Here is a 15,181-nt window from a genome sequence, read left to right as displayed (position 1 = left end):
TTTAGATTTGAGAGAGAGAGAGAGAGAGAGAGAGAGAGAGAGAGAGAGAGAGAGAGAGAGAGGTATATAGACAGAATAGTACAGCACAGTACAGGTCCTTCGGCCCACAATGATGACCGACCCTCAGACCCTGCCTCCCATACTTCCATCACACACTCCCGGTGTCAGACAGAGTGAAATTCCCTCCACACCGGCCCACCACACACTCCCGGGGTCAGACACAGAGTTAAGCTCTCTCCACAACGTCTCATCACACACTCACGGAGACAAACACAGAAAGAGTCTCCATGCACGCCATGCCATCACACATTCCCGTGGTCAGAGGTAAAGTGTAGCTCACTGCTCCCCACCACGCCGCCCTCAACCCCCGCCTGCACACACTCCCGGAGTCAGACACAGTGAGAATCCCGCTGCACGCTTTCAGATGACACATTCCCGTGGTCAGACACGAAGTGAAACACGCTGCCCACCGTCCCATCACACACCGCCTGGGGCAGACACAGAGTGAAGCTCCCATCACATCCTCGCACGACACTCTTCAGTGGTCAGACACTGAGAGAAGCGCCCTCCACACCGCCGCATCACACAATCCCGGGCTCAGAAAAACTGTGAAGATCCCTCAACATCGTCTGATCACACAATCGCACGGTCAGACACAGAGTAAATCTCCCACCACACGTCTGACACCCAGTGTTTGTGATGGGACGGTGCGGAGGGAGCTTCACTCTGTGTCTGACCGCGGGAGTGCGTGATGGAACAGTGAGGTGGGGTTTCACTCTGTTCCTGAACCCGGGAGTATTTGTTCTGCGGATAATAAATGTTCTGCGGATGATAAATCTCTCTCTCTCTCTCTCTCTCTCTCTCGCTCTCTCTCTCTCTCTTTCTCTCTCTCTCTATCTCTCTCTCTCACTCTCTCTCTTTCTCTCTCTCTCTCTCTCTCACATACACACACACACACACACACACACACACACACACACACACACACACACACACGCGCGCGCACACACACACGTACACACAATTTCCAGCACGTCGCCACGAACGCCACCACACTATTTGCCAACACTACCCGCCCCCCGATTTCCAAACCCCGCTTCTCCAGTCGCCTCCGGTCCCATTTACTGTGGAGAATGTAACCGATCCCAGCTGTTCCGCCGGCGGCACCTTTCCTGGAAACGACTGTCACATTTCCGTGAAGTGAAAGATCAGTGTGAGCGGAGAGAGTGGGAAGAAAGAAAGTGGGGTAGAGAGGTTGGGAGGACTGAAAGAGAAGGTTCAGTGATGGGGGAAATGAGATAGAAATGGTTAGGGAGAGAGAGGGGAGAGAGAGGGTTGGAGCGGCAGAGAGCTGCGAAATTGAAGCGGGTTAGATACATTCATGGGTGATAGATAGGGAGATAGTGGTGAGCGTCAAGCCGCAGATAAAGCTCAGCCTGTGCTGGTTCCGTGTAAACTTCAATAGCCGCATGTCCATTTTCTTTGTTAAACAATGCAGAGTCTAAAAAAAACGGCGAACTGTTTTTGGCGAATTCTTCTGGTCTAATTTTGGTGTATATCTGAGAGAGAGAGGGAGAGATAGCAGTACCGCCCCTTCGGCGCACAATGGAGGCGACTGTCCCAACACACACTCGCAGAGGCAGACACGGAGAGAATCGCCTTGCACGCCGTCCCATCACACATTCTCGTGATCAGACGCAGAGTGAAACTCGCTCCCCACCATCCCGACACAAACTGCCGGGGTCAGAGACAGAGCGAGCCTCCCTCCACACTGTCCCATCACGCACTCCCAGGGTCAGGCAGACAGAGTGAACCGCCCTCCACACTGTCCCATCACGCACTCGCGGGGACAGACGTAGAGTGAAGCTCACGCCACACCGTCCCAGCACACAGTCCCGGGGTCAGAAGCAAAGTGCAGCTCAGTCCACACCGCCCTTTCACACACTACCGGGATGGGACACAGAGAGAATATCCCTGCACGCCGTCATATCATACATTCCCGTGGTCAGACGCAGAGTGATGCTCCTTCCGCACCTTCCTATCACATATTCCCGGTTTCAGACGCACAGTGAATCTCCCATCACTGGGAGAGGGATAACGAGAGAGAGAGAGAGAGAGCGAGAGAGAGAGAGAGAGAGAGAGAGAGAGAGAGAGAGAGATGGATAGAATAGCAGCACAGTACAGACCCATCAGCCTACAGTGTTGTGCCTACCCTCAAACTCTGCCTCCCATATAACTCCTCACCTTAAGTTACTCCATCTACCTGTCTAGTAGTATCTTAAATATCACTACTGTATCTGCCTCCACCACTGACTCAGGCAGTGCATCCCACTTTACTCTCCGAGTAAAAAGCCTTCCTACTCCTTACTGTAAAGCCATGTCCTCTTGCATTGAGCAGTGGTGCCCTGGGGAGGAGGCGCTGGCTATACCCTTTAGTTATTCCTCTTAATATATTATATAATTCTATCAAGTCTCCTCTCATCATCCATCTCTCCACAGAGTAAAGCCCTAGCTCCCTTAATCTCTGATAATAATCCATACTCTCTGAACCAGGACGCGTCCTGGTAAATTTCCTCTCTACCCTTTCCAATGTTTCCACATCCTTCCTGTAGTGAGGCGAACAGAACTGGACACAATACCTCAAGTGTGGCCTCAGCAGAGTTTTATAGATCTGTATCATTACCTCCGGACACTTAAACTCTATCCCTCGACTTATGAAAGCTAACAAGCAAAAGCTTTCTTAACTACCCTATCTACCTGTGAGGCAACGTTCAAGGAATCTGGGGACTTGCACATCTGCCACTTCTCAGACCACTTCTGCATCCTATCAATAACTCTCTGTAATCCTCGACAATCCACTACACTATCTATAACACCACCAAACTTTGTGTCGTCGGCAAACTTGCCAACCCACCTTTCTTCCGCCATATCCGGGTCGTTAACAAAAATCACGAAAAGTAGTTGTCCCAGAACCGATCCTTGTGGGACACCACTAGTGACAACTCCACAATCCGAATGTATTCCCTCTACCGCGACAATCTGCCTTCTGCAGGCAAGCCGATTCTGAATCCACCCGGCCAAACCTCCCTGGAACTCATGCCTTCTGACTTCCTGAAAAAGGCTACCGCATTGAACCTTGTCAAATGCCTTACTCAAATCCATGCAGATCACATCCACTGCACTACCATCATCTATATGCCTGGTCACCTCCTCAAAGTACTCTATCAGGTTTGTTAGACACGATCTGCCCTTCACAAAGCCATGCCGACTGTCCCTAATCTGACCATGATTCTCTAAATGCCCAGAGATCCGACCTTTAAGAATCTTTTCCGACAGCTTTCCTACACAGACGTAAGGTTCACTGTTCTATAATTACCCGGACTATCCCGACTACGTTTTTTGAACAATGGACAACATTCACCTCCCTCCAATCCTCCGGTACCATTCCCGTAGACAACGAGGACATAAAGGTCCTCGCCAGATGGTCAGCAATCTCTTCCCTCGCCCCCCGAAGCAGCTTTGTGTTTATTCCGTCAGGCCCCAGGGACTTACCTTTTCTAATGTATTTTAATACCTCCAACACCTGCTGTCCCTTAATATCAACATGCTCCAGAACATCAACCTCACTCATATTGTCCTCACCGTAATCAAGTTCTCTCTCAATGGTGAATACCGAAGAGAAGTATCCATTGAGGACCTCACTCACTTCCACAGCCTCCAGGCACATCTTCCCACCTTTAGCTCTAATCGGTCCAACCTTCACTCCTGTCATCCTTTTGTTCTTCACATAATTGACGAAGGCTTTGGGGTTTTCCTTCAATCGGTTTTCTTTTCCTTACCTTTCCTACTCACCAAGACCTCTCATGCCCCCTTCTTGCTCTTATCAGCCCCTTCTTAAGCTCCTTTATTGCTACCCTTTATTCCCCAATTGACCCATCTGATCCTTGCTTCCTAAACCACATGTATGCTGCCTCCTTCCACCTGACTAGATTTACCACCTCACTTGTCACCCATGGTTCCTTCACCCTACCATTCTGTATCTTCCTCACCGGAACAAATGTATCTCTAAAATCCTGCAAGAGATCCCTAAACATCGACCATACATCTGGAGTACATTTCCCTGCAAATACATCATGATAATTCACAATTCACACCCGCTAGTTCTAGCCTTATCGGCTCATAATTTGCCCTTCTCCAAATAAGTTTTTTTTTTTATCTGTCCTCTCAGATTCTATCCTTTTCTATGATAATGCTAAAGGCCAGGGAACTCTGGTAATCCACCGTAACCCGATCCTCACCCATTGAGAGATCTCTGACATGACCCGGTCCGCAACCTAATAATGGATCTAGTATGGCATTCCCCCCAAGCCGGCCTGTCTACATACTGTGACAGGAATCCGTCCTAACACACTTAGCAAACTCTGCCCCGTTCAGACCGTTGGAACTAATCAGGTACGAATCAACGTTAGGGAAGTTAAAGTCACCCATGATAACAACCCTGTTATTTTCGCACCTTTCCAAAATCTGCCCCCCAATCTGCTCCCCGGTATCTCTGCTGCTACGAGGGGGCTTATAGATTACTCCCAATAGAGTAACCGCTCCAATCCTGTTCCTGATTTCCACCGATACTGACTCAAATGAGGATCCTGCTACATTTACTACCATTTCCGAGACTGTAATAATTTCCCTGACCAGTAATGAAAAGCATCCTCCCCTTCTCCCACCCTCTTTATCCCTTTTAAAGCCCTGAACTCCAGGAGTATAGAGAATCCATTACTGCCCTGGTAAAGCCAGGTCTCCGTAATGACAACTACATCATAATTCTATCTATGTATCCAACTATAGAGTGTATACCTGGATACATACAAAGAGGGTATTCCGTGTATAGAGGGTCCTAATCCCCAGCGATGAGCAGAGCAGTGGGAGAGAACGACGATCAAACCAGGATCCAAACGCGGGTGGAGAGATGTCGAGCCGGATAATAGGGCTCTGAATGAGAGACACGTATCCCTCTGTCTTTCACTCCATCTTCACTCATTGCATCCCTCAACAATTCCCTTCTTCCACTCATGTCCCCCTCCCTTCTATTTCTATCTCCCTCTAACGTCCCTGCCCTATATTCCTCCCCCCTCTCTGTAGCACTCTCTCTCATCCCTCTCATTCTCTCCGTCCCCTCCATGTCACATTCTCTCTCTCCATTTCTTTCCCCGGTCAGCTCTCCCTGTGCTTTCTCCCTCTCTCCCCTAATTTATCTTCAACTATCCCCCGCGTTTATCCCCACGTTGCACCCATTGTCTCCTATATCTGACCCACACCGGTCCTGCTCTCCGCTCCTCCTTTTCTGTCCCCTGTCACCCAATTCTCTATCCCCGATCTCCCCAACTTTCTCTCATTCTGCACTCCTGCTTTTTCTCTTCACTCTAACAGCTCCTCCCCCCGCCGCTCTCACCTCTCGAGAATACCCGCTCTCACACCCTTAATCTTCGTCCTGGCCGGCACTTCCTCCCCAAGCGCTCGGCCTCTTTCTTTATAGGCCTTTGTTTGGTGTTTGCTGGTGTCGGTCTGACCCCCTGTCGTAACTGTCTTCCTCTGACAACGGTTGCTTTCCCTTTCTGAGCTCAGAGACGCAGAGAATCCTCAACAGGATGGACGACAGCGAGACTTACATGAATGTGAATTTCACAAAAACGGACTCACGGTTTCCTTCCCGAGGTGAGTGTGGCAGAGAGACGGTGTGGAGGGAGATTCACTCTGTGTCTGATCCCGGGAGTGTGTGATAGGATAGTGAGGAGGGAGATTCACTCTGTGTCTGACACCGGGAGTGTGTGATGGAACGGTGTGGAGGGAGATTCACTCTGTGTCTGATCCCGGGAGTGTGTGTTGGGACGGTGTGGAGGGAGCTTCACGCTGTGCCTGACAATATACAATAGCCATGAGGTGTAGCAGTAGGCCAACCTGCCCTTCGAGCCAGCACCGCCATTAATTGTATTCATGGCTGATCATCCACAATCAGTACCCTGTTCTTGAATTCTCCCCATATCCCTTGACTCCACTATATTTAAGAGCTCTATCTAACTCTTTCTTGAAAGCATCCAGAAAATTGGCCTCCACTGCCTCCTGAGGTAGAGCATTCCACAGTTAAGAACTCTCTGGGTGAAAACGTTTTTCCTCAACTAAATAGCCTACCCGTTATGCTTAAACTATGGGCTCAAGTTCTGGATTCACGCAGCATCTAGCATGTCCAATTCTTTAATAATCTTGTGTGTTTCAATCAGATCCTCTCTTATCCTACTATTTCCCAGTGTAAACAAGCCCATTCGCTCCAATCTTTCAACATATGACAGTCCCGCCATCCCGGGAATTAACCTCGTTAACCTATGCTGCACTCCCTTATTAGCAAGGATCTCCTTCCTCAAATTTGGACATCAAAACTTCATACAATGCTCCAGGTGTGGTCTAACCAGGGCACTGTACAACTGCAGAAGGACCTCTTTGTACCTGCACTCAACTCCCCTTGTTATGAAGGCAAACATGCCATTAGCTTTCTGCACTGCCTGCTGTACGTGCATGCTTGCTTTCAGTGACTAATGAACAAGGACATCTAGATCTCGTTGTACTTCCCCTTTCCGCAACTTGACACCATTCAGATAGTGCTATGCCTGCCTGGACTTGCCACCAAAGTGGATAACCTCATATTTATGTCATCTGCAATTTTTTTTTTATGTCACTTTCAATCCCTTCGTGTAAGTCATTAATGCATATTGTTAATGGCTGCAGTCCCAGCACCGAGCCTTGCGGTACCCTACTAGTCATTGTCTGACAGTCTGAAAGGGACCCGTTAATCCCTACACTTTGTTTCCTGTCTGCCAAACAATTTTATATCCATGTCAGTCCCCTCCCCTCAATACCTTGTGTTCCAGTTGTGCCCACCAATCTCCTGTGTGGGACCTTATCAAAGGCTTTCTGAAAGTCCAGGTACATTACATCCATTGGCTCTCCCTTGTCCGTTTTTATAGTTACATCGTCAAAAAAAAAAATCCAGCCGAATAGTCAAGCATGATTTCCCCTTCGTAAATCCATGCTGACTCGGACCGATTCTGTAACTACAATCTAAATGTGCTGCTATTTCATCTTTTATAATTGACTCCAGCATCTTCCTCACCACTGATGTCAGGCTAACTGGTCTATAATTTCTTGTTTTCTCTCTCATAATTTCTTAGAAATTGCATAACATTAGATACCCTCCAATACGCAGGAACTGATCCTGAATCTATAGAACATTAGAAAATAATTACCCTTGTGTCCACCATTTCTAAAGCCACCTCCTTAGGTACCCTGGGATGCAGAGCATCAGGCCCTGGTGATTTATCAGCCTTCAGTCCCATCAGACTATCCAATATCATTTTCTGCCTAATATCAATTTCCTTCAGTTCCTCCGTTACCCGAGGTCCTCTGGCCACTATTACATCTGGGAACACACATCAAAGTTGCTGATGAACGCAGCAGGTCAAGCAGCATCTGTAGGACGAGGTGCAGTCGACGTTTCAGGCCGAGACATCTGGGATATGGTTTGTGTCTTCGCAAGTTAAGACAGATCCAAAGAAACTGTTCAAGACGTCTGTCATTTCTTTTTTTTTTTTTCCCAGAATAACATCTGTCTTCAAGGGCCCAACTTTGGCTTAACTACTTTTTTTCCTCTTCACATACCTAAAGAAGATTTTACTATCCTCCTTTATATTCTTGGCCAGCTTAGCTTCTTACCTGATATTTTCTTTTCGTTTTTTAGTTACCTTCTGTTGCTCCTTAAGTCCCCCAATACTCTGGCTTGCCGCTCATCTTTGCTGTGTTATACTTCTCCTTTATCTTTATACTGACCCCGGGTGTGTGTGATGGGACGGTGTGGAGGGAGATTCACTCTATCCCTGACCCTGGCTGTGAGTGATGGGACGGTGTGGAGGGAGATTCACTCTGTATCTGACCACGAGGTGCGTGATGGACAGGTGTGGATAGAGCTTCATCCTGTGTCTTAACCCGAGAGAGTGTGATGGCACGGTGTGGAGCGAGATTCAGTCTGTGTCTTATCCCAGGACTGTGTGAAGGGACAGTATGGAGGGAGATTCACTCTGTGTCTGACCGCGGGATTGTGTGATGGTAGAGTGTGGAGGGAGATTCACTCTGTGTCTGGCCCCGGGAGTGTGTAACGGGACGGTGTGGAGGGAAATTCACTCTGTTTCTGACCCCGGGATTTTTAGGTCGGCCGGTATGGAAGCAACTTCATTCTGTGCCTAACGTAGTTTATATGTACTAGGACTGTGTTTTGGGAACTTCAATCTGTGTCTTATCCAGTAAAGTGTTTTGGGAGAGTGTGCTGGGAATATCTTCTGTATGTCTGACACTAGTATTATTTGATGGGACAATACAGAGGGAACTTCGCTCTCTCTCTGACCCGGCGAATCTGTGTGATCGGACGGTTCGGAGAGATCTTCACTTTAAAAGTGATCCCAGAAATGCGTGACCAGTCGGTCTGGAGGGATCCCCTTTTGTGCCTTACGACAGGCGGATGCAATGGGCGATGCGGACAGATATTCATTTTTCCTTGCTTCTATTTTCCAGAGTAGGCGTTGTGGCGAAGCAATATATTTGAAAATGTGATTTAAAGCCTCTCGAAATAAATTCAAAAGAGGAAGAGGTATGTGTGAGATACAGAGAGGTTCCCTCCATAACGTCCCATTACACATTCCCGGGGTCAGATACAGAGTGATTTTCCCTCTACACTGACCAATCACACACTCCCGGGGTCAGACACAGAGTGAAGCTCCCTCCACACCGTCCAATCACATACTCCCGGGGTCAGACACAGAGTGAATCTCCCTCCGCACGGTCCCATCACACTCTCCCGGATTCAGACACAGAGTGAATCTCCCTTTACACCGTCGCATCACACACACCCGGGGTCAGACACAGAGTGAACCTCCCTCCGCACCGTCCCATCACACACTCCCGGGGTCAGACACAGAGTGAAGCTCCCTCCACACCGTCCAATCACATACTCCCGGGGTCAGACACAGAGTGAATCTCCCTCCGCCCCGTCCCATCACACTCTCCCGGATTCAGACACAGAGTGAATCTCCCTTCACACCCCTCCCATCACACACTCCCGGGGTCAGACACAGAGTGAATCTCCCTCCGCACCGTCCCATCACACCTTCCCAGGGTCAGGCACAGAGTGAAGCTCCCTCCACACCTTCGGTGTTGCATCTGCACACTTCAACCGGATATCTGTGTCTCGGTTCCGAGCTTCTCTACTTCTCTGTGTGTACAGGATGGTCGTGTGGTTTCACATCTCTTCCTCCCAGTGTCTGCAAACTCACAACCCCTTCACAGCGCTCCCTCCCCTCCGCCTCCCTCCTCCGTTCTACGTCTGGTCAGAAACACATATTATCTCTGAGACAGGCACACAATTACAGACTGCATGAAAGCTGAAGTCATGGTGTGTGGTGAGAAGGGAGAGAGGGAGTAAAGAGGGTGATTCGTTCTGTTTCTGAATCCGTTGGTGTGTGATGGGACAGCTAGGGCGGAGCTTCCCTCTGTTTATGACCCCAGAAGTGAGGGATGGGACGGTGCGGAGGGAGCTTCATTCTCGGTCTGACCCCGGGAGTGTGTGATGGGACGATTCACAGGGAGCTTCACTCTGTGTCTGACCCCAGGGCGTGTGATGGGACGGTGTGGAGGGAGCTTCGCTCCGTGTCTGACCCCGTGAGCTCGTGAATATGTGACGTGATGCTGTGTTGGGAGCTTCACTTTGTGTCTGATCCTGAGGACTGTGAGATGGGCGGTCTGGACGGCGCTGTACTTGTGTCTGAGCCCGGAAGTAATTGTTTGGGCGGTGCCGATGGTCGTGCGCTCTCTCTCTCTCTCCTCTCTCTCTCTCTTTTTCTCAGACACGCAGACAGACAGACAGACAGACACAGACACAGACACACACACACACACACACACACACACACACACACACACACACACACACACGTATCAGCCGCTCCAGCACATCGCCTGCCGCGCCACCAGCTCCTTAGCCACTACCCACCCCCCCCCCCACGATTTCCAAAGTTCCCATTTCATTTCACCTCCTCCCTTACTTACTGTGGAGGATGTAACTAATCCGGCTGTCCAGTGCGCGGCGCCTTTCCTGGGAACGGAACTGAGTGTGAGTGGCCGGTCACATTTCATTCCGGTGAACGTTCACTATAAACGGGGGAGAGTGGGAAGGGAAAAAAGTAGGGTAGAGAGTGTGGAGAGATAGAAAGAGAAGGCTAACCAAGGAGGGCAGTGAGATTGCAAGATGAGTTGTCCTGTACCCCATGACGGATTAAAGAACCGGGCACAACTGGAAAACACTTTTGAGTCTAGTATTGCTATCAACTAATAGTAGTTATTATTAACTATGCAAGCAGTTATATATATAACTGGGGTCATTCTCTGTGAGAACAGAGAAGCTGGCAGTATCCTTGCAAAAGTGTAAACATGTTGCAGAGAAACCATAAGGCCATCTCACAGCTGTCTTCGCCTCTGTGTCTTTTAATATTATGGTGCTTGTGCGGAACAAATCTCTCTCTCTCTCTTTCTAAAGGTATAGTCCCTGATACAATATGACCCCAAGGGATACATAACAATATGGAGAGAGGGTAGAGAGAGGGAAGGAGCTGGAGAGGAGAGAACGTGAAGCGGGTAGGTACATGGCACGGGGATAGATAGGGGGAAAGTGACGGATTCAGAGAGCAAAAGGTGCAGACAGAAGGTGATGGACGGTTTGTGAAAGAGCTTCTGAACTCCATTTGAAGTCCGTGCTATTTTTATTGCTTGTTGTCTATATGGCGGCTCAGTCAGTGTATCTGCACGCTTTCAAAACTTCTCTGAAATAATGATAACCACAGGCTTATGTTCCAATGGGTGAAGAGAGTCAAATCTCAGATACTGATCAGCGCGCGCTGGTTTCCTGTAAACCTCAATACCTAAATGTCCGCTTTCTTTGATAAGTGCTGCACAGTCTAAAAATGGCAATCTATTGCTGTACCGTCTTCTTGGAGGGAGGGGGTTCGCTTACTGCGGTAAGAATTGCGGGTTTGCCCCGGGGCCTGGTTTCCAGAGCACAGAGAATTTGAAGCCCCGGCAATAAGCAGAGCAATGGGAGCGCTGACGCTCAAACCAGGAATCATCTGGAGGTTGGGGTTGGACGGGGTGGTGGTCGTTGCAAATCTCTCGGACAATAAAATCTCTGTATCAGTGCCAACATATCCGGCCGTCTCTACCTCCCTGTTCAATTGTCATCCCTCACTATTCCGCTTCTTCCATTCCTTTCTTTCTGCCTTCTTCTATTCCTATGTCGTTCCAACTTTCATATTCCTTCTCCCTCAATCGTCCCTTCCCTGCATGGGTGAGGAGCTTCAGTATTTATCTGACACTGGCAGTGCGTGAAGGGACGGTACGGAGAGAGCTTCAGTACTTATCTGACCCCGAACTGTAATAGGACGGTGTGAAGGGAGCATCACTATATGTCTGATCCCGGGAGTCTGTGATGGGGTGGTGTGCAGGGAGTTTTGCTCTGTGTCTGAACCTGGGAGCGTGTAATAGGCCGGTGAGTGAGATCGATCAGCAGGAGTATAGGGGCTTTGGGGCTTTACTCCTCCAGGGTGAGGGGTGCTGCAAGCGGAGCAGGCATTGTTAGAGTGAAGAGTATTTAGTGGAAATTAGAGGGGTTGATGCTTCAAGGCGGATTGGCTTTTCGGCCTAGTCCCACTGACCTGCACACGGACCATATCCCTCCATTCACCTCCCATCCATGTAGCTGTCCAATTTATTTATTTTTTTTAAAAAAGGAACCCGCATTTACCACCTTGTCTGGCAGCTCATCCCACACCCCCACCACTCTCTGTGTGAAGAAGCCCCCCCAACAATTGTTCCCTTTAAACATTCTCCCTTCACTCTTAACCTATGTCCTCAGTGGGAAAAGCCTGCTTGCATTCACTCTATCCATACCCATCATAATTTTATATACCTCCATGAAATCTCCCCTCATTCCCCTCCGGGGAATGAAGTCCTAACCTATTCACCTTTCTCTGTAACTAAGTTTCTCAGGTCCCGGCAACATCCTTGTAAACCTTATCTGCACTCTTTCAACCTTATTTATATCCTTCCTGTAATTTGGTGACCAAAACTGAACACAATACTCCAGATTCGGCCTCACCAATGCCTTATACAATCTCATCATAACATTACGGCTCTTATACTCAATACTTTGATTAATAAAGGCCAATGTACCAAAAGCTCTCTTTACGACCCTATCTAACTGTGACGCCATTTTTTAGGGAATTTTATATCTGTATTCCCAGGTCACTGTGTCCTACTGCACTCCTCAGTTCCTTACCATTAACCCTGTATGCTCTTCCTTGGTTTGTCCTTCCAACGTGCAATACCTCACACTTGTCTGTATTAAACTCCGTCTGCCATTTTTCAGTCCATTTTTCCAGCTGGTCCAAATCCGTCTGCAAGCTTTGAAAACCTTCCTCACTGTCCACCACACCTCCAGTCTTTGAATCATCTGCAAATTTGCTGATCCAATTTATGACATTATCATACAGAACATTGATATAGATGACAAATAACCATGGACCCAGCACTGATCCCTGTGGCACACCACTAGTCACAGGCCTCCACTCTGAGAACCATCCTCTACTACCAGTCTTTGGCTTCTTCCATTGAGCCAATGCCTAATCCAATTTAACACCTCTCCATGTGTACCTAGCGAATAAATTTTCCTAACTAACCTCCCATGCGGGACTTTGTCAAAGGCCTTACTGAAGTCCATGTAGACAGCATCCACTGCCTTCCTTTCATCCACTTATCTGATAGCCTCCTCGAAAAAATCCAATAGATTGTTCAAACATGACCTACCACGCACAAAACCATGTTGACTCTCCCTAATAAGTCCCTGTCTATCCAAATGCTTGGAGATTCCGTCTCTTAGTACTCTCTCCAATAACTTACCCACTACCAACGTCAAACTTACTGGCCAATAATTTCCCGGATTAACTTTCGACCCTTTTTTTTAAACAAAGGAACAACATCAGCCATTCTCCAATCCTCCACACCTCACCCGTAAACACTGACATTTTAAATATATCTGCCAGGGCACCTGCAATTTCAACACTAGTCTCCTTCAAGGTCCGAGGGAACACCCTGTCAGGTCCCGGGGATTTATCCACTTTAATTTGCCTCAAGATAGCAAGCACCTCCTCCGTTTCAATCTGTACAATTTCCATGATCGGACTACTTGTTTCCCTTAATTCCATAGGCTTCATTCCAGTTTCCTAGTCCATACAGGCGCAAAAAAAAAAACAAAACAAAAAACATTTATGATCTCTGCCGCCGGAACATCAACCGTCTCGAATTCACCGCACGTTGTTCCCATTCCAACCTCACTCCTTCCGAACGCTCTGCTCTCCACTCCCTCCGCACTAATCCTAACCTTACTATTAAACCCGCCGATAAGGGGGGTGTTGTTGTAGTCTGGTGTACTGACCTCTACCTTGCCAAGGCACAGAGACAACTCGCGTGTACCTCCTCGATCGTGACCCCTCTAAGGAGCACCAGGCCATTGTCTCCCACACCATCACCGACTTTATCCCCTCAGGGGTTCTTCCATCCACTGCTACCAACCTTATAGTTCCCACACCTCGCACTTCCCGTTTCTACCTCCTTCCCAAGATCAATAAACCTGCCTGTCTTGGGAGACCTATTGTCTTAGTTGCTTCTGCCCCACCGAACTCGTTTCTGCCTACCTCGACACAGTTTTATCCTCCCTTGTTCAATCCCTTCCTACGTTTGTTCGGGACGCGTATCACGCTCATAAACCTTTCAATGATTTTAAGTTCCCTGACCCCCACCGCTTTATTTTCACCATCTATGTCCAGTCCCTATATACATCCACCCCCATCAGGAAGGTCTCAAAGCTCTCCGCTTCTTTTTGGATTCCAGACCTAATCACTTCTCCTCTACCATCACTCTGCTCCGTCTAAGTTTAAGAGTATTAGTCCTTAATCTTAATAATTTCTCCTTTGGCTCATCCCACTTCCTCCATACTAAAGGTGTAGCTATGGGCACCCGTATGCGTCCTAGCTATGCCTGCCTTTTTGTTGGCTTTGTTGAACAATCTATGTTCCGAACCTATTCTGGTATCTGACACCACTTTTCCTTCGCTACATCGACGACTGCATTGGCGCTGCTTCCTGCACGCACGCTGAGCTCGTTGACATTATTAACTCTGCCTTCAACTCTCACCCTGCCCTCAGGTTTACCTGGTCCATCTCCGACACATTCCTCCCCTTTCTAGATCTTTCTATCTCTATCTCTGGAGACAGCTTATCTTCTGATATATACTATAAGCCTACTGACTCTCACAGCTTTCTGGACTATTCCTCTTCTCACCCTGTCTCTAGCAAAAACGCCATCCCCTTCTCTCAATTCCTTCGTCTCCGCCGCATCTGCTCTCCGGATGAGGTTTTTCATTCCAGGATGAGGGAGATGTCTTCCTTTTTTAAAGAAAGGCACTTTCCTTCCTCCACCATCAACTCTGCTCTCAAACGCATCTCCCCCATTTCACGTACATCTTCTCTCACTCCATCCTCCTGCCACCCCACTAGGAATAGGGTTCCCCTTGTCCTCACCAAAAACCCCACCAGCCTCCGGGTCCAGCATGTTATTCCCCGTAACTTCCGCCACCTCCAACGGGATCCTACAACTAAGCACATAATTCCCTCCACTCCCTCTCCTTTCCGCAGGGATCGCTCCCTACGCGACTCCCTTGTCCATTCGCTCCCCATTCCTCCCCACTGATCTACCTCCTGGCACTTATCCTCGTAAGTGGAAAAAGTGCTAAACATGCCCTTACACTTCCTCCCTTACCACCATTCAGGGCCCCAGACAGTCCTTCCAGGTGAGGCGACACTTCACCTGTGAGTTGGCTAAGGAGATATACTTCGTCCGGTGCTCCCGATGTGGCCTTCTATATATTGGCGCGACCCGACGCAGACTGGGAGACCGTTTTGCTGAACACCTTAGCTCTGTCCGCCAGAGAAAGCAGGATCTCCCAGTTGCCACGCATTTTAATTCCACATCCCATTCC

At 48.6% G+C, this 15,181-nt stretch overlaps 1 protein-coding gene across 9 annotated transcripts in view; it reads left to right on the top strand.

Annotated features, from left to right (window-relative positions):
* Positions 1 to 15,181, top strand: part of LOC140207325 (C-type lectin domain family 7 member A-like) — a 47,531-nt gene that overhangs the window by 18,428 nt on the left and 13,922 nt on the right. For 8 of the 9 annotated variants that reach the window (XM_072275834.1, XM_072275835.1, XM_072275841.1 and 5 more), the window contains one exon: positions 5,623 to 5,712. In XM_072275834.1, the coding sequence (XP_072131935.1) occupies positions 5,646 to 5,712 (67 nt within the window). In that variant the 5' untranslated portion in view covers positions 5,623 to 5,645. Of the gene's footprint in view, positions 1 to 5,617; positions 5,713 to 15,181 lie in introns of all 9 variants that reach the window. The other variant, XM_072275838.1, reaches the window with a different exon arrangement.

Source organism: Mobula birostris, chromosome 13 (genome assembly GCF_030028105.1).
Source record: "Mobula birostris isolate sMobBir1 chromosome 13, sMobBir1.hap1, whole genome shotgun sequence".
NCBI classification, from domain to species: Eukaryota; Metazoa; Chordata; class Chondrichthyes; order Myliobatiformes; family Myliobatidae; genus Mobula; species Mobula birostris.
Note: the sequence above shows the minus strand (reverse complement) of the source record. Positions and strands in the feature narration are given on the sequence as shown.